This window comes from Leucopleurus acutus (assembly GCF_964270905.1).
Source record: "Leucopleurus acutus genome assembly, chromosome: 9".
NCBI lineage: Eukaryota > Metazoa > Chordata > Mammalia > Artiodactyla > Delphinidae > Leucopleurus > Leucopleurus acutus.
The window spans coordinates 101,752,863-101,777,145 of record NC_139144.1 but is presented as its reverse complement, the minus strand read 5'-3'; the positions used below and the strand labels follow the sequence as shown (position 1 = coordinate 101,777,145).

Here is a 24,283-nt window from a genome sequence, read left to right as displayed (position 1 = left end):
CTTTCATCACAGTGTTGAAGGTGAGAAGCATGGTTGAAAGTGCGCGTAGGAGGAATACTTTAATTTGTACAGTTATCACATGTTGTACTGTATATTTTCTACCTTTGGTGCTGTATGTAGATTTTACTTCTTTTTCAGATTTATCTTTTTCAGTCATTCATTTATGCCTGTAGCAACTAATTTAATGATGAAAAACTTAGAATATCTGTCTACATTTTTTTTTCACTCCACACGTGTGGATCTCACAGCTCATTACTGTATATACTTAACTCCTGCAATGGGTCACATTTCTGTAGGATGACTGCAGTTAGAAGTGGAGTATCTTTGTAAATAAAAATGTCTTTTAAAAGTTGTATTAAATAAAAATTTATACTTGGAATGAAATGTTTTTAAGGACTTCACCATGCAGAACAAATGAGAACCCTTCTTGCAAATATCAACAGTGTAATTATGTGTCATTTCTTTTGTTGATTGTTAGTTTGCTGGGTATTAAAACACAAGTGGTCATATTCAGGCTGGTTAGATTAGTGATTTTAATATGAAACCATTGCTTTTAGAATAATCATGGGCCAGACTGGGAAGAAATCTGAGAAGGGACCAGTGTGTTGGCGGAAGCGTGTAAAGTCAGAGTACATGCGCCTGCGGCAGCTCAAGAGGTTCAGGCGAGCTGACGAAGTCAAGGTATCCTCCGTCTTCTGTGAAAATGCGGGTACAGTTAAGGATGGTTTACTCCCTAAAGATAAGTTTTAATTTGAAAGGGTAAATGGTCTTATTTACTGTAAGATAAATGAAAACTTGGAAGTTAAGGTCCTTGGTCTGTCTTAACATAAAAATCGTACCATGCACATTAGTGAAGTGGAAAGATTTTAATCTAATGGTTATTCAGTCTACTTGGAAATCACCATCTTTTCAGTGTAACTTTGTACTGCATGTGGAGACCCAGGACCCAAATACAAAGGAATGTGTTTCATGGTACTGTGTTCCTAAAGTCATTGTGATTTAAAAAAAATATAGATATATACAGAGTTAACAAAGAAAGGATGGAAGTAATTTCCTCTTCCCCTTCTACTCTCAGTAAAATAATAGGTGTGGTGTTTTTGTATTACTTGAACGTGAGAAACCACAGTTTAGTGTAAAATCCATATGCTTTTGAAGGAATGTTCCTGATACTTTTGAGGAATCACTCAATTTTAACCTTCATCAGAGATGTTACAAATTTTCTAACAATGAACAATTTCTTTTCTCCTCTCCTTCATTTTTTTAAAGAGTATGTTTAGTTCCAATCGTCAGAAAATTTTGGAAAGAACAGAAATCTTAAACCAAGAATGGAAACAGCGAAGGATCCAGCCTGTGCACATCCTGACTTCTGTGAGCTCATTGCGCGGGACCAGGGAGGTTGGTGAACTCACGCGCTGTATGAATTATCAGTGCATTTTGGTTTTTGCTTTTGGAATGTTGGTTGGTTGTCGAGAGGAGGCCACTGACCTCGGGTGTCCCTTGTTTTATTGTTATTTCTCTTTAATGTGCAGCTGATTCCTAGATTTTTATAAGACTGTTCATTAAAAAAGAACTTTAAATACTCTCGAATGTCCTCATCAGATCACAAGTTAGAGCAAGGTTTTCTGATGCATAGTTGTCTTTTTTCCTCCCCCTTCATGTGAATTAGCCGTGCTGTAAGAAATGGTTCATTTTCATCCATACTCATGGAGTAAACAAGCTTCTTATTATACATTTTGTCCAAATTCTAAGGCTCTCTCTATAAGAATTTTTAAATTTGGGGTTGAGAGGTCAGAATTTCCTTTTTTAACAGAATTATTTTGAACGAGCGAGGTAGATCTTAATCACTCCAAAAAATTACCGTTTTCAAAGGAAGGCAATAAATCTGTGGTAGATTTTATAATGAGATAACACATTAAAACATAGTGGCAGCCAGATGAAAAGAAAATGGCAGAAACTTATACAGTATAGAACCAATCAGTAGGATTTTGGTTAAAGCATTTCTGTTTAAGTACCTGTTTTATGCAGGAAGACATGGCATATGATATGGAATGCTATTTGAATGGGCATGGACGCAGAAAGAGGGAAGAAAGTGATTTGAAATTTAGATTATACCATGTAGTAGATGATTGTTGACCTGGGTGTCTAAACATGGAAGGCATCTAAACAATGGAATTTGTTCTAAAATAATGTTTTCAATGAGCAGTCATTTTTTATATGGTATTGTAATAATCAAGCACTAATTTGCTGTCTTATGAGACCTGTTGAGATTGTGTGACGCACTGGCTTCAGAGACTGGTCAGTGCTGTTATAGTAGCTCAGTCTGTGCTACAGACATGGTCCTAGTGGTGATTTCAGTGATGGTGTTGTGGTCTTGATGCTGATACATATGGCTTGGGATGATTCTTAGTTATTTATGCATTTTGTCAGTTGACCGCTCTTTAAGCTCTGACTTGCAGTTGTATAAATATGTATTATATGTTATTAACACCTTCCAGTCTTCTGCAACAGGTCAGGACCTACACATTAGAGGTAAATGACTAATTAATATACTAAGGGTGAAAGGGATTCTTTTCTCTGCCAGTCAGAATGTTCTCGAAAGGGATCAGGATGGAGCCTCTAATTGTTTCGAAAGTGACCTTTTGGAAATTTTGAAGTGAAGGAAGAAGAAACCTCGTTTTTTCCTCTCCAGAGGGATACATTTTAGAAATTTGGAGAAATAAAGTAGGAACACACGGAATACTTAATTTTGCCGCCCATTACAAACCTCAAAATGCTGTTGAAAGCCCAGCCTACATTTATAATAAAAGTGAACAGCAGTAATGATTTCTGGCACTGCACTAGGTACTACTCTACCTCATTTTGTCTTCGTGACGGTTGTATTACCACTTTTTTATTCCCAGGTGAGGAAACTGAGCCTTAGAAGAATTAAAGTCAGTTTCCTTGCTCTAATGATCTGATGTGGGCCTGGAAGAGTACACTTTGCTCAGACACATTAAGAAATTATTAAAGTTCATTATTTATGTACAACCGGAATTGCTCATGATACAATTTTTGGTGTTAAATTTAAGAGTACAGTTTATTCAAATGAGTATTTACTAATTGCATTTTGCTTTTAATTTTGTCAAGTGGAGATAAAAGTCATTGAATGTAAAGATACCTAACTTTTTATTGAGTTCGTGAGAGAAATTGTAAGAAGAAATTAGCATTTTAATGAAACAAGTGTTTTTCTAAACTTAGTACCCCATGCAGGTTGAGAAAAAACATTTTCACAAAACAGGAGGGGAAAAGGAGGAAAGTAACCCCTAGCCTCAGGAATTCAGGTTTTGTTGCGTGGAACTCTGGTCAAAGCACGTTTGTTTTTGAGCCACTCTTAATTACTGATTCTGCTTGAAGTGATTCGTCTTCTACTCCTCCTAGCGCCCCCCCCCCCCACCGGCCCCTTTAAAACCATCATCACTGACTTTTGGAAGCTGAAGGTTTATAGTTTGTGATAAGCTTTTTGGTGTTATCACAATAAATAATAGAATTTTAGGGCTGGAAAGGACTTTAATGATCTCTGTCTAGTCTCCTTACTTTTCAGATGGGACTATATCCCTGTTATTTTTTCTTCAGTTTGAGCATTTCCAGCAATATATCAGTTTCTTTTATATGCTTTAAAAGTTGGAGTCAACTAGGTCAGAAGCAGGAGGATAAATAAGTTAGCCTCTTTTGCAACGACTTTCCTAGTAATAGGCTTGTAGGGTTGGCAGAGTTTGGGATTGCACTGTTGACCCAAACACCTAGAACGTCCATGGCTTTCAACATTTGGAAGTGCTGTTGTAACAGTGTTTTAATTAAGTCCTTATTTTTATAAGCTGATCCTTTATAAGTGCTGTCTTCAGTTTAAATCCTTTGAGCATGACGACGATTCAATGACAATTTTCAGTCATTCACTCAAGTCTTCTACTTTATTCCCTTCTGTACTTGTAGAAGGGGATAAGCTCAGTTTTAAAATGACCAATTTTCTCTAGGTTATTTTAGTAAAGAAAGTCTGACAAGTTTACTCTCTGATCTCATGAAGTGACTGCTGTAGATTCTGACTTGAGATCAAGGAGCCCTGCAGTCGGCCTGGAGACCACATCTTTAGTCTGTTGTTTCCTTAATGCATGCTTTTAGGAGACTTGTGGGTACTTATTTTTTGGTGTTGAAGTTACAGAACCTAAGCCGTGTTGCCTATAGGATCTTAATACAGAGTATGTGTCTATTTTCTCTTTTTAAAAATACTTCTGACTTCTTGAAGACAGTGACTGTAATATATGTTACATATATTTTCTTTGCTCTTCAGTTTATCTTTTTAAGGAGCATTCAGCTTAATAATGTTATGAAACGATACATACAGGCCAAGGGATGTATGCCGTATTGTCATAGTATGTGGCTGTTTGTCAGAAGATTATTTCTAGGTGACATTCATTACTTTGTCTCATCAGTCAGTAAAGAACTTTATCTTCTTTAAGTCTGCACATTGGTAATCATGTTCTTTAATGTGTCTGTTTTTCCAGTTTTGACGAAGAAGCTGGTTTAGGAGTTACTCTTGTAGTTCTTACTAGTGCATTTCTTTCTGTACATTTTCCATTTCTTGCTGAAAACAACAAGGCACTTTTCCCTTTCATTCATTCTTCATATCAAGATTTTTATTACTTGTATGTATTATGACTGAAAGGGAGGCTCGCTCAAATGATGTCTGTCTTCTGGGCGAGTGGTGTGATTGGTTTAATAATTTAAAAATATCCTGCCAATATGCATTTTTAGATTCCCAGGAGAATGTAATGTTCTTGTAAGAATTCTGTGTCTTGTTTACTAATGAAAGAGTAAGAAAAGTGGGGCTTCTTCAGAATGTTTAGCACATACAACAAGCAGCATCAGAAGGACCTCCTAGCCCTCATATTCATGAAGAATTAAAAGTCTCTTGGACTTTTCAGTACGTACAGGTTGGCTCTTCCTATTGATATCTTAAAATTTTAAGTTCATCACCTATCATTTGTTATTTGCAAATGAATTTTTTTCAGGGGGGGAGGCTTCTTTCATGATGCAGAATGTATAAGTTCTTTCGTAAGTTTGCAGTTTGGGCTTATTTTTGTTGAAGGAGAAGAAAAACATTGTCTTGTTTACCTGTAAACACTTGATTGCATTATTTATTGACGTGGTAATGCACTTTCCTCAGTTAATTGTAAATAGAAATTTAGTTACTATACACAAAGAAAAAATAACATGCTGGTGTACCCAATGTGTAGTTCTCTTTACTTAAATATACTCCCAACTTTCAACACAGTAACATGCTTTCTTTCTTTTGTGAATTTCAGGATTATAGGACCAATATGTCCTGCCCAGCATTTGAGCAGATGTGGCAGGGAGCTGGGTCATTTTTCTCATGTCTTAGACATAGATGAATGGTTCTCCCAAGTGTGTGTCTTTACTCTCAGTCTGAACATATCCATCCTTTCTTGGTTCCTCAAGAAACTGGTTTCTTAGTTGCTTTCTGCTGCTCTTTGTCCCTCTTAACCATCTGTTGGTTGAATCTTGTGTTAACTCTGCCAGTCTTTCCTGCTCGGGTCACTTTTTCAAATCACGGCAGCCTTTGCTTCCTTTCTGGCTTTCTTTCGGCTGAGATAGATGGAATATTACTTAATGACCATAAGGAGGTGTTCCTTTGCTTTTGAAAGGAAGCTAATATAAGCATTTTATGCTTTTCCAAAAAGGCCATGTAAAAAAAAGATCACTTCTGTTGTTTGAGTTTATATATTATTATCATATATTAAAGATATATCATACACTTATGATGTCTGAGTTCATATTTTAAATTTAAGATTATATCTCTTAAGTTTAAAAAGTGAACTTTTCAAAAATGTCAAATGTTTATTTTGTACTACTGAATAAACCAGAAGTTGTGTTTAATTTGCTGTTTTTCTCCAAGAACACTGTGTATACAGTTTGTGTTTTAAAATTTATTGTCAAATTGACCAGTACAGAGATCAAGTCTGTCCTCAAAATGCGAAACCAAATTTTGACAGCTGTTTTGAAAACAAACAGAATGAACCAAAACCCAAAGAAATGCCTATCTAGTCTGCAATGTTAAAAATTGTTCATTGCTCTGAAGAAATAAGAAAGTTTTATTAGACCTAGAACTACTATCACAATTTAGCTTGATAATTTGGATTGACTTAAATCCACTGCTTGGGATTCTGTTTTATCTTCTCTTACTAGATTTTGTAAAAGAATATTATTTGAGTACCATTTTGAGAGGGTTGGGTAGATTTCATGAGCTACCTTGGCAACCGATGAGGCACTTTTAATACTAGCTAATGTGAATATCTGTTGGGTCAATGAAACTTTTGTTCTTTATCTTTTTCTTCAATTAAAAGGTCACTGTAAAATATTAACTGTAAAAATTCAAATAAAACAGAAATATACGAAACAGGAGCAAAAGGCCCTGTCGTCCAAGCCCTGTGACTTTTATTCTCTGATTTCTTTTTCTATGACATGTTAATTATAATGATAATACATATTTTATTTTAAAAAGTTATTCCCAGATAAGACATGCCTGCCTTTTGGGGCCATCGCTGTACATCTGTCCAGGTCTTCAGTATCTTCAACAATGCACAGTGCTTGGTCCTGAGGATTTACCATAATTAATTGCCCTATTCATAATTGATGAACGTTTAGGTTTTTATTTTTTCCTTTTGCAGTTAGCCTTTCAGTGAATATCCTTCATACACATCTTTGCATCTTTTGAGTAATTTTGTAGGAAGAGTTTCTGGAAACAGTATTACTAGGTCAAGAGGATATGCATATTTAAATTTCTAATAGCTATTACCAGATTGCCCCCCAAAAGTTTTACATTTACACTCTCACCAACTGTTTATAGTGGTGTCTGTTTATCTATATTCCCAACATAAAATGTTAATCTTTGTCAGTGTGATAGGTAAAACATTACTGTAATTTGCTCTCCTTTCGTTCATCAGTGAAGTTAATTTTAGGTACCTATTTGTTTATATTTCTTTTATGAGTTGGCTGTTATGGTCTTGGATCTTTTAAAATTGGGTTGGACTTTTTCTTATGATTTTAAAGGACTTTTTGTATATTATAAATACTAGATTTAATCATCCGTTCTGCAGATTTCCCCCCCCATTTTCATGCTATTTCTGGGATGTTTTGGTTATACAGAAGTTTTAAATGTTTATGTAGTCAAATTAGAATTTCTTCTTTTGATTTCTGTGTTTCTTTAAGGCTTACAAAGCCTTTATCCACTTCAAGATTATAAATTACCCATCTTTCCTTCTAGTTTTCATTTTTATATTTTAACATCATTTAACCTATTTGGAATTTCCTTTGGTGTAAAGAGTGAGTGGGGAATTTTGTTTTCAATTTTTTTCCTATTTGGCTTTGTTGTTTCAGCACGATTCACTAAATGATCAATCCGTGAGCAATTGGGGAGCGGTTATAAATCTGTTTTGCAAAGATCAGCAGAATTGGCCTGTCTGATTGGTGGTCACGGAGCAGGTTTAGCACCTGAGCAAGGGCTTCGCGCTTCTGAGACTACGGTCCGGTGGCCGTCCTGCCCTTTTACCTTAGCCAATGGCTCTGCTGCTCTGTGGCGTTCAGCCCCACGTCCACTCATGGGAGCGAGGCTTCACAACGGCTGTGCTGCCACAGCTGATGGAAACCATGACTTTATTCTTTGTTCTGCTTCTTAGTTTTTGTTTACTTTCTTTTTTTTTTCAATGATAGCAATGGTCTTATTTGTCACTCGCAGGACTATTACTGAATTAGGTTCTTGAGTTTGCATGTCACGGACAAACATGGCTCTGGTTACGTGCTTTACATGCTGTGTTGGGTGTTTTTGTAGTTTTACCAACTTATGTCCTGTGACTATTGTTCTGTTTCTGATCTCCAGTATTTTAGCAAAACTGCAGATTATGAGGAGATGATTTACCCTAACAGCCCCCTTCAGACCCAGACTGCATTGGGTTTTTAGTAGTTACTATATTAACCAGGTTTATAGATTTATGACCTCTTTACTCGGGCTCAGGCTTCTGAAGCTAGGAAGCAGGGAAGAGCTTTAAGGGTCCAAACTTCCTGAAATTGTACTTCACATGTTGCCTGTTCTGTGTGAAATGCTGTACATGCCGCCCCCCCCCCCCCCCGGAAGAAGCGCCAGACTGATGCTTATAGGGCGGCATCTTTCTGTTCTTAAGTGAGCTCAGGGCAGGAGCCTCGTGTTGCTGGTGGAGGTTCCCCCCAGTCCGGACGGCTCTGCAACATACATATCCAGCAGCAGAAATGAGAATAATTTACAGTCCGGCGTGAACCACTCTTGTACTCCTTAGCTCCAGCGCCCTTGATTAGCTGCTTTGCTCCAGCGCCCTTGATTAGCTGCTTTAATTAAATGTGCCTGTGTCAAGATCCGACCAGGATGTTTTATTTCTGACCCTCTCCTTAACCACCCTTCTCCTAATCATCCTGAGTGAGTTAGGAACTCACTTCTACTATGAGCTTTTCTTGACCCAGACCTGATACTTACCTCATTCCAGTTTTTTCTTCAGTACTTACTTCACATAAAAGCAGTCTGAAATTAAGTTATGTACACGATCATTTTCACCAGAAGGCCTAGCTGGTTTAAAACTTGGTGTGTCATCTTTTCTCTACTCAAATCTTGAAGAATGTGGGTAGTTTCAGAAATCCTCAGCTTTTCCTGGAGCTGGGTGGCAGCTCATGCTTTCTTTCATACACCTTAGATGTGAGACAGTTCCTTATTGTTTTTACTCGGAAAAGCTAAAGGATATTAGACAACATCACCAGTTTATTGTGTCTCTGGCTTGAATTAAATGGACCAACCAGGATCCAAGAATATTTTTAACTTGGCTAACTGAGTGTATTTTTCCCCCTACTATATGGAAGTCGGACATAACCCTTCTAATGTTAAAGATTGTTGAGAGACCGGATGGCTATGACTGTTGCCCTTTGTGATGTCCCACTGTAAGATGGGGAGTCATACCTACCTCCTAGGGTAGTGGTGAATTTTAAAGAAGTTAACTTTGGTAAAGTCTCTAGCACAGTGCTTGGCACATAGTAGGGTGTGTTAATTTCTTTCCCTTCCCTGCAGGCCATTCACCTGCTCTTCCCTCTACGATTTTCCATAACACAGTTTTTACTTGGAACCAGCCTTCTGCCAAGAGTCTCAGTTTGGTTGTGTACTCCTACAACTACTATTTTTGGCTTGACTTCCCTCTCCAGCTCCCAGTGGTCCAGCCACACAGTCGCCTATTGTACCAGCTGGTTGATGTAAGTCTATCCATCCTCAGAGGAACCTGGTTACTTACCAGTAAGCTGTGTTTCTCTGAAAATGTAGCATCCTTGGTAACTAATATAGTTGTTTTCTTTCTTTACCATCAATGATGGATTACCTACAACAACTTCCTTGTGTGATCCTCAGGTTGGAACTAGAATTAGAGAATTTATTTTGTTGCTATTGGTCTCCTAGTGAGTTCCTGAGTCCAAGACATATGACTCTGATCAGGTAAAATGCTGTGGAGACCCATGAGGTCAAAATCCTTTTCAGTGCTCTGAGTGATACGAGACAATAATACAAAGTGTCAAGGATGATACATTTTCAAAGAAAAAAAGTTACTGGTAAGTAACTGGGATTTTTGAGTAATTTTCCTGTAAGTCAATAAATAAGAATTCCCAAACTTGTTTTACCAACAAATGCTTTTGCATTTGAATATTATTTCATAAATGAAAGGGATATGGTTATTAGTTAAGGTTAATAGTTAAAGAATGGGGTAGGTTTCTAGAGATACTACATAGATAATGAGGTGGGTATAGACCTTCAATTTGCTAAATAGGTGTTCTCTTAGCTTTAAAAAGAAATTGAAGTCGAAGTCTCCATTAGGGAAAAATCAGCAAATGCAGTCGGTTTGTTCCAGAAACATTTTTTGAGTGCCTACTCTTTTTTGAGACACTGTGCTGAGTATTGTTGCGAGACAGAGGTAAAACCACACTCTGCCACAGCCGCTTTGAGAGCTTATTTCCAGCCCCTTGGTGACACTTTTATGACTCAGAATTGAGGTGATGGGTCATGGGGGTATGGCAGGTGTGGGGTTGGAGATAGTACTTAGCGCTGCAGCCTTTGCTGTCTTATTTTCTGTGCTTCTCTAAGTTCTTTCTGTTAACGGAAAAGTCAGCTGACCTCGTTCAGTAGACTCAGAGCATTTTCTGTCACTAGAGCAAACAGGTGGAACAGAGCCAGCGTTCCTCCTGTCTGGTAGTTGAATAGGATATTCAGCAGTCCTCCCGTAAGTGTGACCTTGGATTTAGATATTAAAGCAGGTGAATAAGTCAGAGTTGGAGAAGCAGCAGCTCCCCCTCGCCCCCCAGGCTTTAAAGGGGGCCAGTCTTCAGAATTAAAATCACAGAATTAATTTACCTCTACCATGTGTAGAACAAAAATCAAAAACTCCAATTTAATTGTTTTGCAATAAATGAAATTATTTTGTATTTAAAAATCACTGGGTAGTGTATAGCACTTTATTCCGTAGTTATAACCACTCCTTGCCCCAGAGTGACCTGGTTAAGTAACTTAAGAAGAAGGAATGAAGACATGGTAGGAATAGGACAAGAGGCAGATGCTGGGGGAGGAGATGCCCTGTGACACTGTTGGGTGTCTCTCTTGCACAGCACCCATTGCACGGGCATCTCAGGGTGAGAACTAGAGCATAGGCATGAAGCTTGTGGGTGTTGGAATCAGACTTAGGCTTCCATCCTGGCTTGGTAATTTACTACCTTTCTTACTAGGCAAGTTATTTAACCTCTCTGAACCTCAGTCTCCTCCTCATTTTGTGAAATCGTGATGCCAAAGGCTAAGATGAGAAGTGGTTAAGAAAATGTATATAAAGCACTTAGCACAGTGCCTGCAACATAGTACGTGCTCAATAAATGTTAACTGCTGTTATTATTGGACGGATGGATGAGGAATTGCATCAGAGGCCAAAGAAGGAAACAGGGAAAGATTGCGGGTTCTGGAGTTTTAGTAAACTGTTCACACCTTCTTATTTACTTGAGCTATGAGCTTTCTAGTATTATCTTTAATCTTTGCCCTTTTGGAAAGCAAATTAATGGATTAATCACTGTCACAGTTCTTCCTAACTACTCTATCTTTAAACCTTCACTTCCACTGAGGAAGGAACTATTTTTGTGCTGCGGTGACTGTGACTATTGGAAGATTATCCCCCTGGCCTGAGGAAGTGCTGAGGGCCAGGTGGGCCTGGATGCCAAAGACTTCCACTCTGATTTCACCAAATCTAGACCCACGATTTTTAAGTCCTCTTAAATAAAAATGAAACATTTAATAATTATGTGTGTTGTATAGACATGACTTTTTTGGTTTCATTTTACTACTTCAATTCTACTTCTTTTTGCTCTATTTTCATGGATTATATGTCCAGGGTATTTTTGAGAAGGCTCTGGAGACATGATAATTGGGTAATGGTACTCTTTTAAGAAAAGCTGGATTCCTAGACAGGATGGAGAGTGCTGTGGTATTTGGGCACAGATCTTTACCGTATTTCATCAAGTCAAAGATGCAAACTTTTTAACATTTTAACATCTGAAACTGGCATGCATCTTAGAATCACTATGATAAGAAAGCATTGTGTTATAGTTTAATTGGCAACATTATTTTCTTAATGATACAGAAGATAATGGTGTGCTTTGAAATTGATGTCATCGTAGATTGGATGAAATACGGTATGTCAGGGAAATATATTTACTTAACCGGTATTAGAAATGTATAGAAATGTGGTATCGTGATAATACGTGTAGTGGGTAAGAGCAGGGGCTCCAGAGTCAGACGTTCTGGGTTTAAATTCTAGCCCTAACAGTGTATGACTTTGGGCCAGTTACGTATCCTTTCTCTATCTTAGTTTTCTCACCTGTAAAATGAGCGCTAAGAATAGTCCCCATCATACAGCGCTGTTATGAGGACTAAATATAAGACGTGTAAGTGTTTAAAATAGTGCCTAGCACATAGGAAGTGCTTAATAACATTAGATATTATTGTTAATAATTTAGAGATTACACTTCTGCAGAATTGATTTGAATCCATTTCGTTGTGATTGAAATTCAGGTCTGTTACCTTTAATATTTGTGTATCATCTGATAATATCAGCAAATGACACTTGGGTTTTTAAAAAGGGAAGGTAAAGGTAAGAAAGGTTAACCTTACAAGTTTCTATATTCTTATTAAGATTTAAGTGGCATATTTGGTATATATATATATATTATTCCATGTGGATGAGTTGTAAATGAAATTAAGCAGTGAGGTAGAAAATTTATAGTGAAAGCAAGGAGCAGTTAATCTGAGGCCAACCTAATTATAATATTTGATTCTTATTGATACTGGTAAGTATGGAAGGGTTTGGAAGGTTTTGAAAATTTGCAAAATCTGAAGCTTTTTCTATCGCTAAGTAAAAGAGAGGAGAGAATCCTTTCTGGTTTTTATGAACTTACCGTCTCAGTAAAGAAATTTCTTTTTCAAAATGCTGTAAGTAGGCAGCATCTCTTTATAATATGATGCCTACAGCTTCAGGTTGTCCTTTTATTCTTACGAGTCAATTTTATTTTTTTCTGTTCTAGTGTTCGGTGACCAGTGACTTGGATTTTCCAACACAAGTCATCCCGTTAAAGACTCTGAATGCAGTTGCTTCAGTACCCATAATGTATTCTTGGTCTCCTCTACAGCAGAATTTCATGGTATGTAAATAATGTGTCTTCTTATTTGCTAATCACTTCTTTTAAATAAAAAAGCATAGATAATTTTCTTGTCAAGGTGAGTTAAGATAGTATAAGTAAAAATAGCTATCGAAATGGGAGTACTTAGAGTAATTTTTTAAACCAATTAATATATGTATTTTTAAGCCTTTTCGGTGTTGATGTTGCTCTTTTCTTAGTCCTTTCTAGTTAAAATATTCTCCAAAGGAAAAGTATTAAGCAAAAGCCATACCTGGGATTAAAAATATATTTGAAAGATGAAGCTTCTAGTTCTTATCCTTGAAGATGTTAGTCAGTATCCTGTAATCTCAGTCTGACTTTGAGGTTTTGTTAATTGAGAACGTATTATTTAAAACAATTTTAGGCAGCATGTTATTAAATGATAATGTACACTATGAAATATTCTCAGGGCAAGGTTAAGCACTTTTCCACAGATAACACTGGCACAATAGCTTTTGTAATGAAATGCCAGTATTTAATTCTTTATAGAAGTAGGATGAAGGAGGATGGAACAAAAGAGAAATTTGAGTATGCATTCTTGACTTGTGTTGTTAAATTAAAAATACATAGTTTTATTACTTAGTTGGTATATAAAATAATAGGGCTATTTCAGTGTTGATGGAAGTCCTTGGTGAGCCTACTTTAGAGAATTACCTGCTAGATTTTTAAATAAATAGATGTTTCTAATGGCTTCAGTAACTTTGCTCTTAAAAATTTTGCAGTGGAGGCTTAAAGGCAAACTTCAGATTCTCTTTTGCCATTGTGTATTTTTGTGCATTTAAGGCTTTATTCAGAAACATTTTGTTTGAGAATCACGTTGCAGGAGCTTCTGGGAGGGTTCATATTTTCACAGACTGTAATTCTGAAAGCATACAGTGTTTAAAGTCAATAAATTTTACTTCTTTTTTTTTAAACCATTTAAAAAATTGAAGTATAGTCAGTTTATACTGTTGTGTTAGTTTCAGGCATACAGCAAAGTGATTGTTTCAGATTCTTTTCCATTATAGGTTATTACAAGATATTGACTATAGTTCCTTGTGCTATACAGTAGGTCCTTGTTGTTTATTTTGTATATAGTAATGTGTATATGTTAACCCCAAACTCCTGATTTATCTCCCCCTCCAAAGGTGTCAATAAACATTATGAATCATCATCCATGGGTTTTGCTGGTGACGAAAGCTAGGTCAGGCAAGCTATCTTTATTATGGCTGGGATATATTTTGAGGTGCAAAGGTTATATGGCTATAATTGGGAAGACAAAATAGCTAATTGTCATTTAATTTTGGCTTGTGTCCAAAATAATTAACTCTCCCAGTTTAAATGGGATTAGTGCAGGTGAGGTGTGATGGCAGCTAGACTCATTAGTTGTAGATAAGCTTGACCCTGAACAGAACAATAAATACGTTAACATCTAAATTTTCCTTTTATACCCCATATGCACTTTTTCTCCCAGTTTCCCTTTTCCTTGTTTGTCGAAGGTACCATTATCTTTAAGAACTCTGCAGTTATCCTAAATTTGTTATGTAGGAATAATTTGAAAAATTTCCCTTTTCTTCCTGTTTCCTGCCTGCTCCTACGTGACAGTTCCGTGTGTGTGTCACAGCCTTTTGCCGGCGTATTCCTCCCTGTCGATCATGGGCCAGCTTAAGGCACCTCACACTTGACATTTGATCTTAGCCGAAAGGCCGAGCAGCGGTAGGCACCTCACACTTCACATAGTTGCCATGTCCTCCCGTCAGTCTTAGCCAGTCCATTCTGTTTATCAGAATTATCTTTCTGAAATTCTGTTTTTAACCAATACCTTGTTCAGAGGCCCCTTAAGACTTAGACCTATCCTTGTTTTAGTCTCCATATTTAGATATGGACTTCAGAAACTTCATGTCTTTTTTTTTTTGCGGTACGCGGGCCTCTCACTGTTGTGGCCTCTCCCATTGCGGAGCACAGGCTCCAGTCGTACAGGCTCAGTGGCCATGGCTCACGGGCCTAGCCGCTCTGCAGCATGTGGGATCTTCCCGGACCGGGGCACGAACCCGTGTCCCCTGCATCGGCAGGCGGACTCCCAACCACTGTGCCACCAGGGAAGCCCTTACATTAGTTTTTATTTCCTTTTCCTTTTTTGGGGGTATGGTTATTTATGGGTTCTTTTTTTGTGGACTATCCTTTTTTTAATAAATTTATTTATTTTGTCTTTGCATTGGGTCTTCATTGCTGCGCGCGGGCTTTCTCTAGTTGGGGCGAGCGGGGGCTACTCTTCGTTGCAGTTCGCGGGCTTCTCATCACGGTGGCTTCTCTTGTTGCGGAGCGTGGGCTCTAGGCGCGTGGGCTTCAGTAGTTGCAGTACTCAGGCTCAGTAGTTGTGGCGCATGGACTAAATTGCTCCACGGCATGTGGGATCTTCCTGGACCAGGGCTCGAACCCGTGGCCCCTGCATTCACAGGCGGATTCTTAACCACTGCACCACCAGGGAATCCCTCGCTGGTTTTGATAAACCATATTTCATTGATCCTAAGAAAACTTTGAAACGTCTGAAATAGGCATGTCTTAAAATTGATGATGAGTCGTAATTTGCAGTATTTTTTCCTTTCTTAGAGGTACATAAAATAACGGTAAGTTTTAATGATTGATGACAGATTAGGTAATACAGTATTTTTTCTTAAATTATTTCCCTGTAAACAGTTTGTTTTCTCAGATATGCTTATTGATATGAAGGGTTTTTTACTTCTTTGTGGCTTTTAGAATTTGATGTCTATTATTTTAGATCTGGAGAACTGGGTACAGACATCTACTTATGAAAAAATATTGTTGTATTTCAGTTATGTTACATTTACTCTTAAAAAAATTTGATACTCAGGATAAGCCTGCTTTTTAAATATTTTTTACTTTTAGGTGGAAGATGAAACTGTTTTACATAACATTCCTTACATGGGGGATGAAGTTTTAGACCAGGACGGGACTTTCATTGAAGAACTAATAAAAAATTATGATGGAAAAGTACACGGGGATAGAGGTTAGTCATGTGTTTATTCTCTTGGAAACACGGCCAGAGAATTGATATTTTATTACTTTTTTAAAACAGTAGTTGTGGCTCGCGGTCTCCAGAGCACAGGCTCAGTAGTTGTGGCTTGCGGGCTCTAGAGTGCACGCTCAGTCGTTGTGGTGCACGGGCTTAGTTGCTCCGCGGCATGTGGGACCCTCCCGGACCAGGGCTCGAACCCGTGTCCCCTGCATTGGCAGGCGGATCCTTAACCACTGAGCCACCAAGGAAGCCCCATTTTTTTTTTTTTAGATTCCATATATATGTGTTAGCACCCTATTTTTAAATTGAAGGATCATGCTTGCCAGTTGAAAATAATTCATAGCTGGTCATAACAAACTGTGATGTCAATAACATGTAAATTAAATAGAATTGTTTGAGTGTATGTAGATTTTAAGATTCTTTAGCAATAAAATCAGTGAGGAATAGGGCTTCTGCTTATGTGACATGGGCTCCAAAAGGCCCTATGTTCGAAAATACCTTCCCCACTAGGCAACCACAGGACCTGAAATCCTGTCATTAGAATCACAGCTTTGGTGATTTAACAGGAGACCCTGTTAAAGTTCCTGGCAGGAGGGTAACGTGTAACATCCTCACATGTTCCTGTCAGGAGTGGACAGCAAGGTCTGGCAGATGCATTGTTTGGAAGGAGGCGAAGGCCATAGTTAGTCTCTAGAGAATTAGGCTGTGGTCGCAGGCACTGGAAGCTTGTGAAAATGACAGGTGTTGAGGATAAGTACTACTTCCGACTTTGCCTCAGGCCAGTCCTGAAAATGATCTTTCCTCGCTGCATTTTAATAATAGTGTTATGCTACTGATTGATAGGCTCCAGCTGTTTCTTACAAATTAACAAAAGCATACGTGAACTTTTGTGTATTTCTGATATTTGACTTGATGAATTTCAGAATGTGGGTTTATAAATGATGAAATTTTTGTGGAGTTGGTGAATGCTCTTGGTCAATACAATGATGATGATGATGATGATGATGGAGATGATCCTGATGAAAGAGAAGAAAAACAGAAAGATCTAGAGGAGAACCGAGAAGGTACGTCTGTCTGTTACATTTGCGTGTAGCCATTACAGCAATTTTCAAAAACAATAGAGTATAGGTAAATCTTCCTTCCTTCTTTTTTCTTTTGTTAAATATTATATCAGTGGTAGTATAATCAAAATTAGAATATTATTTATAACATTTCATCCTGCACTTTATTTCCCTTGGCTAGCAAAATAACGTTTTGTTTTTGGTTTCCCTGGGCAGTCATCATAATCATTATATAACATATATATAGCATACTGGTCATTGACTATGAACAAGTTGTGTGCTCGTCACTTTATATGCGTATAGACATTTAATTCTCATAATATTCCACGAGGTGGCTTTTATCATCAGATCCACCTCATAGTTGAGGAGATGGGTTTAGTGAGGTGAGGTAACTTAAGATCACAGTATTGGGAGGAAACAGAACCCAGAAAATGCTGTGTTCGGAACCAGCTCTAACTGACCCCAGAGCATACGTTTTAACCGCTACACTAATTACGGTTTGCCAGAAAATTAGAGGGTCCCAACTAAGAGCTTGGCAGTTGGTGAAGACCGGACAAAGCTCGTTATTAAGACAGCATAGAAGAATATGGGGGAAAATTGCAGTTTCAAAGAAGCGTACAGTTTTTTATAACAGGCGCCTTAGTGATCACCTGGCTCCTCATTTTACAGCCAAGGTGGGTCAGTGGCCAGACAGGCCCGCGGCGTCAGTTAGGGGCTGAGCCTCCCGGCACACTTGCAGCTTCCCACGCTTGAGTTTGAGTTTCGTCTGGCCCACCAGCCTCCCAGGTCCTTGTGAGATTTGTCGGAAGGAAGTGAAACAGAGCCGGCAATTTCCTGGGAAGGCAGCTTCGTTAGGCACGAGGGAAATGAAAGACTGGCAAGCTTGTTCACTTTCATTCTTTTTTCCTTTCACATTTCCCTGTTTAGATAAAGAAAGTCGCCCACCTCGGAAATTTCCTTCTGATAAAATTTTCGAAGCTATTTCCTCAATGTTTCCAGATAAGGGCACAGCAGAAGAGCTAAAGGAAAAGTAAGATTTGTTCTTTGGCCATGGTTTTGCCTCGTATGGTCTTTAACTCACCATTTTGGTTCTTTAGAAATGGAACTAATGTAGCCAGTGAGCTCCCCACTTCGTGTGTTCCCAACATCTGCAGGATACTTGAACTAATACGTGTATGTATCTGGTACCCTGTACTCCATTTATGGTAGATGGGATGAATTTGCACGCGCGCGTGCAGACACGCCCACGTACACACACAATTTACAGGAATGCGTGTAAGAGGAAATCTCTCGGGACGCCTGTAGAAATTTTAGTGCAGCTGATGTTTCATTTTAATGAATATAGTAACATTTTTCATGACAGATCTGAATCACATTTAGTGAATTTGTTTCTTGATATACCATGCATAATATTTAATTGGCTCTTCATTTAAATATTGTTGTAGGCTAAACTTCTTTGTGTGTTTTAGGCAAGATAAACATCAAAAATAATACACAGAAATCTTGTAGAAAATTTATTTTCAAAGATGTAATTCTTGTTTCACCTTTACTTCCATTTTTCTTGGTTAATGTTAGGTACAAAGAACTCACTGAGCAGCAGCTCCCAGGTGCACTTCCCCCTGAGTGTACCCCCAACATAGATGGACCAAATGCCAAGTCTGTTCAGAGGGAGCAGAGCTTGCACTCATTTCATACGCTTTTCTGTAGGCGATGTTTTAAATATGACTGCTTCCTACATCGTAAGTGCAGTTATTGTACGTTTACATTTTCTATCTTTGTTGTGGAATTATGTGTTAAAGCAACTTGGGAAGTGTCATTGATTACCACTAGAATTTGTCATTTAATCTTGCAGTTACGACTGAAAAATACGTTAGCATCATAGTATTGTTATTTTCTAATTTGCTGCTTAAGGGTTGCTCTGAAGTCTTTTGCACATGTTAAGCTGACACTGCTCTGTCTCCCACTAACTTGGAATACAGATCAGTGATTTTTCCATAAATGCTAACCGAACAATTGTTTTATAATAAAACTTACTGTGACCTAGCTGATGGCCCAGAGCAACATTGCCAATACTGATGAATAACTTGGTGAATAAGAAATTGGCTAAAAAGGTGTTTCTATATATTCTTGTCTGTTTAGTGCCAAATCTGGTTTTTTTTGGGGGGGGAGGGGCATCCTCTGAATACGTTGCTTTTAAAAACACCTGCATTTGAATACAGGTAAAGCATAACATGTTCTTAATGAGATTTACGTATGGTACATAGGATATTACTTTCTTTTTCTGACATTGCTGGGGAATGAAGTTTCTTAGTAAAATTTCCAGGTACCTGGAACTTAATTAAGTACAATTTAGAAAGTACCAGCTACTTTTGAGGCACGTTTTTTGAAAATATATTTCATACCTCCTGGTTCCTAAGCAGAGTTTACTTAATGTAGGTTAGCTTTTTCCACATTAGAGTTTTGTGTGACCATCTGTGGCATAACACCTTTGTCTCTGTGCTAAATGGGTTCATGTTGCTTTGCCCTTTTGGAGTTCCTGTGCCCACCTTTTACAATTTTTTCCCTCATTTTCCAGTGGTACCTCTTAATGTTAATTAGCTGCCTAAGCAGCTATATCTTGCCTTATTTTGAGTTTTTGCTCTATCTTCTTAATGTTTGCTGCAGCACATAATTTGTTACATGATGTGTATCTAGGTCTGGAAATGGTCATTTGTGTGTTTGTGTGTGTGTGTGTTTGTGTGTGTGTGTGTGAAGTATTAGTGGTTTAGTTATCTTAATTTAGAAAAACTTGAAGTAGACTTTCTGAATTACCATTGTATCTCCTTGCAGCTGTTGTCCGTGCTCCTAAATTGATGACTTGGTAGTTGTAATAATCCGTAGAAGCCAGCCATACTCCAGCCATTGTAGGCTTACTTACTTGGGCTTGGCAGCATTGTCGTTACACAGGCCTTGAAGTAGTTGTTTTGAACTGCATTTAATTCCCCTTTACACATGATCATTTTATAACATAATGTCCAGTTCTTAAGAATACTGTAAATTGCATTCAGATATCACTATAGCAAAAAAGTTGGTGGGAGCTCTTTCATTGGAGTCAATGCAGTGGTCCCTCCAATTTGTTGTTTATAGATGTAGCATTTGATGGACCTTTTTTGTACAGATGAGCCAAGGCAGGAGGGTACTACTTTTAAACATTATTACAAGAGTTATTTTATTGTGCTATTCCAATCTGAGTAATTTGGATGAACCTTGAACCTACTCATCGTCTCATTATTCATGCTGGGGAGAGGAGGAGAAAAGTGTTGTGCTTAATGAAGCTGGTTCTCTGGGACTGACCGGTGGGCTGCTCACTGCAGTGCGTGGGAGACGCGGGTCCAGCACTGCTGTGCCCACCCTTCCCCCTTGTTCCACTAGAGCCAGGCTCTTCATAGTGTAGCCCTAACACATTCTACAGGCATTTAATTGCTTTACACTGACTTGGACAAAATATCACACACTATATATTTTTCTTAGGTAAAAGAAGTCATTAAATACATTATTAAACATACCTGTTAAATACAGCATTTTGTGCTTTTTGTTCTTTGTCTAATGGGAATAATACAAACTGTCATGAGGATTAAATTTATTATTTACTATGTGCAAAATACTTAAAATAGCACTTGGCTTGTGTTTAGCTATTGTTATTTTTAAAATAAATCATCATTCACATGACTTACATTTCCAAAAAGCATTAAAAGGCATCCAGCGAAATCCCCCACCCCTCCTGTCTGCATCCTCACTCCCCTGTAGGTAAACCACTTCTGCTGTTAGTTCTTCTGTGTCTTTCTGTAGTTTCTTCTGGCAAATACAAATACATTCCTCTCTTTTCCCAACCACCCTATTCAAATAGTGCCATACTCTCCAGGCGTTTTCCCTGTTGGACTTAACATTGTAGATATTATTCCTGTCTGGACAGCTGCATAGTCTTCTGCTGTACTGAGCCCGTCCCCCGAAGGTCAACATTTATGGTAATGGTGCCGCAGTGAATAACCTTGCGTGGTGGACCTGTACGTCCTTTCCCACAAGTGCAGGTTAACCAGGTCCACTCTGTGTAGGCAGTGCCAAACTACCTGCCATATGGGGATCTGCCAATTTAAAGAACTACCAGCAAAGTAAGAGTGCCTGTCTCCCAGAGCCCAGCCAACAGAGTGTGTTAAAAAACAAACTTTGATTTTATTGATTGAATTAGTAAAATGCTTTTTAGCGTAATTTAATTTGCATTTTTCTTCCTGTATGATTAAGAGATTTGTATTTTCTCTGAACTATTTTTATCCTTTTGGCTTCGTTGGTCTTTTTGATATCTTGAAGCTCTTTATATAGTCAGGAAATTTTTTGAGATGAGTTGCAGTGGGTTGTTTTTTTCCAGTTTGTTGTTTGGTAAAAATCCCATAGCAAAGTTAAAAAAAAAACAACTTTAAGGTAGTTGAATTTATCAGTTGGCTTTCCCTACTACTCCAAGGTTTTAAAGGATGTCTCACTTTTTTTCTAGTACGTTTTAGGCTTTTGGTGCTATTTTCTTTTTTGGGGGAATAACATCTAACTCTTTGATCCGTTTGGAATTTATTCTGTTAGAATTTTGGATCCAACTCGTTCTCTGCATCTCCAGGGCTACTGTTTCCACACCATCTTTTTTTTTTTTTTTCTCCAGTACGCGGGCCTCTCACTGTTGTGGCCTCTCCCGCTGCGGAGCACAGGCTCCGGACGCTCAGGCTTAGTGGCCATGGCTCACGGGCCCAGCCGCTTCGCGGCACGTGGGATCTTCCTGGACCGGGGCACGAACCCGCGTCCCCTGCATCGGCAGGCAGACTCTCAACCACTGCGCCACCAGGGAAGCCCCTTAACATCTTTATTGGAGTATAATTGCTTTACAATGGTGTGTTAGTTTCTGCTTTATAACAAAGTGAATCAGTTATACATATGTTCCCATATCTCTTCCCTCCACACCATCTACTGACAAGTTCCTCTGGGGCTGCCCCTGAGCCGCTGCCTTCGTCGCTGTCACCACAGGTGCTGGGGTCTGTTTCTGGTCTTTGGGTTCCGTTCCTTGAGTCTGTCCAGGGGGCTTTATTCAGAGATCTCCTGGCCATTCTTGTTTTTCTATATAAATTTTAGAACCAGTTTGTCTAATTAAAAGAAAAGTCTAGAGGCTTCCCTGGTGGCGCAGTGGTTGAGAGTCCGCCTGCCGATGCAGGGGACACGGGTTCGTACCCCGGTCCGGGAAGATCCCACGTGCCGCGGAGCGGCTGAGCCCGTGAGCCATGGCCGCTGAGCCTGCGCGTCCGGAACCTGTGCTCCGCAACGGGAGAGGCCATAGCAGTGAGAGGCCCGCGTACTGAAAAAAAAAAAAAAAAAAAAAAAAGTCTAGATGGTATGTTTATTGGAATCTCATTAAATTTATAAATTATCTAAGGGGAAATTGACAATTTAAAATAAGGGTATGTCTAACTATGGGATAAGTCTCCTTTTGTCCTTTAAAATAAGCTTTTTGATTTTCTTCCCGTAGCTCTTGTATTTACATTCTTTGGTAAGATGATTTCTAGGCATTAAATGTGTTGGGCTTTTCCCCTTGTATCATATATGTTTGATACCCTGCCACTTTACTGAGCTGTCCTTGTTTGTGATAGTTTCTGCATAGATTCTTTTGAGTTTTCCAGCTGTAACTATCTAGTTCTGAATGGTTTTGCTTTCTTTCCAATCTTTGTAACTTTAACTACTTTCTCCTGTCTAACTGTGTCTTCAGTGCATGTTAAATAATAGTGGTGCTAGGAGATACATTTCCTACTGCTCCTCGATCAGTTTTGGGAAATTACCCATTTCATTCCGATTTTGAAATTTATTTGTATAATTTGATCTGCATGTTCTAATAATTCTTTTACCGTCTTTTATTTCTTTGATTGTTCTTCTGTGTTTGATTCTTTTTTTCTTGAAGAGATTAAGAAGTGGTTTATATATTTTATTTAGAAAATCTGTTTTGTATATTTTTCCCTCAGAGACTCAGCTACTGTATTAGTTTTTACTGTTTTTCTGTTTGTGAATCTGATGTTTGTGTCATTTTCATTCTTTGCTCTTTTTTTGGATGTATGCATTTTAGCACAGTGAGTTGTCTCTAGAGCGCTGTTTCAACTCCTTTTAGGTTCCGATATTTGGTATTATTACTATTTTTTTTTAAAGGAATTTGAGGGAATGTTTTGTATTTCCTTTAACTCATTGTTGAACGGAGACTTTTTTTTTTTTTTTTTCCCTGCGGTACGCGGACCTCTCACTGTTGTGGCCTCTCCCGTTGTGGAGCACAGGCTCTGGACGCTCAGGCTCAGCGGCCGTGGCTCACGGGCCCAGCCGCTCTGCGGCATGTGGGATCTTCCTGGACCGGGGTACGAACCCGTGTCCCCTGCATCGGCAGGCAGACTCTCAACTACTGCGCCACCAGGGAAGCCCAAAGGGAGACTTTTTAAAACTTCATTGTGAAAGAGGCCTTTTTTGGATGTTAACTGTTTTTATTATTTCTGTGCTGGCAGCCTCACTGATGTTGGGCCTTACTTGTTATTTAGATGTTAGGGGTGTCTGCCACTTTTATCTCTAAGGAAAATGTTCTTTTTTAAAAAAAATAAATTTATTTATTTATTTTTGGCTGTGTTGGGTCTTCGTTGCTGCACGCAGGCTTTCTCTAGTTGCGGCGAGCAGGGCGCGGGATTCTCATTGCTGTGGCTTCTCTTGTTGTGGAGCTTGGGCTCTAGACGCGTGGGCTTCAGTAGTTGTGGCACAGGCTCAGTAGTTGTGGCACATGGCCTCAGTAGATGTGGCATGTGGGCTCAGTAGTTGTGGCTCGCGGGCTCCAGAGCGCAGGCTCAGTAGTTGTGGCGCATGGGCTTAGTTGCTCCACAGCATGTGGGATCTTCCCAGACCAGGGCTCAAACCCGTGTCTCCTGCATTGGCAGGCGGATTCTCAACCACTGCCCCACCAAGGAAGTCCCGGAAGATATTCTGATGGCAGGGGATTGGCAGTTCATCTGGGCCAGAAGCTTGGTATCTGATCATGGATCTTTTCGATTAGAGGGACTTTAATCTCCAATACAGGCCTAGAGCGTAGCTAGAATTGTATATTACAATTTATAAGTCTTTTACCTTTGCTTGAAAACCTTTAGATAAGATATTGCACCAAGATTCTTTTAAGTTGCTTTTGAAATTAAAGAAAAAAAAGCCTTTAATATCCATGTTCTTTTCTTTTTGTGAAACTTTTAAGTATCTTGCTTTAATTTTCCATCTTATAATTTTTCTGATCAGGGAATTTTATATAATCTTCTCTCCAACCTGCCCATATTATACTTAGTTTGAAATATATTTTAATAATGTATTGCAAATACTAGTA

At 38.6% G+C, this 24,283-nt stretch overlaps 1 protein-coding gene across 10 annotated transcripts in view; it reads left to right on the top strand.

The window, feature by feature from the left end:
• Window positions 1-564: 564 nt before the first annotated feature.
• EZH2 (enhancer of zeste 2 polycomb repressive complex 2 subunit) overlaps window positions 565-24,283 on the top strand; it is a gene marked incomplete at its 5' end in the record, with an annotated part of 37,601 nt that continues 13,882 nt past the window's right edge. For 2 of the 10 annotated variants that reach the window (XM_082845970.1, XM_082845965.1), the window contains 7 exons: window positions 565-681; window positions 1,267-1,368; window positions 12,670-12,786; window positions 15,691-15,811; window positions 16,744-16,884; window positions 17,809-17,911; window positions 18,457-18,620. In XM_082845970.1, coding sequence (XP_082702096.1) covers window positions 565-681; window positions 1,267-1,368; window positions 12,670-12,786; window positions 15,691-15,811; window positions 16,744-16,884; window positions 17,809-17,911; window positions 18,457-18,620 — 865 coding nt within the window. Of the gene's footprint in view, window positions 682-1,266; window positions 1,396-12,669; window positions 12,787-15,690; window positions 15,812-16,743; window positions 16,885-17,808; window positions 17,912-18,456; window positions 18,636-24,283 lie in introns of all 10 variants that reach the window. The other 8 variants (XM_082845971.1, XM_082845966.1, XM_082845968.1 and 5 more) reach the window with 4 other exon arrangements.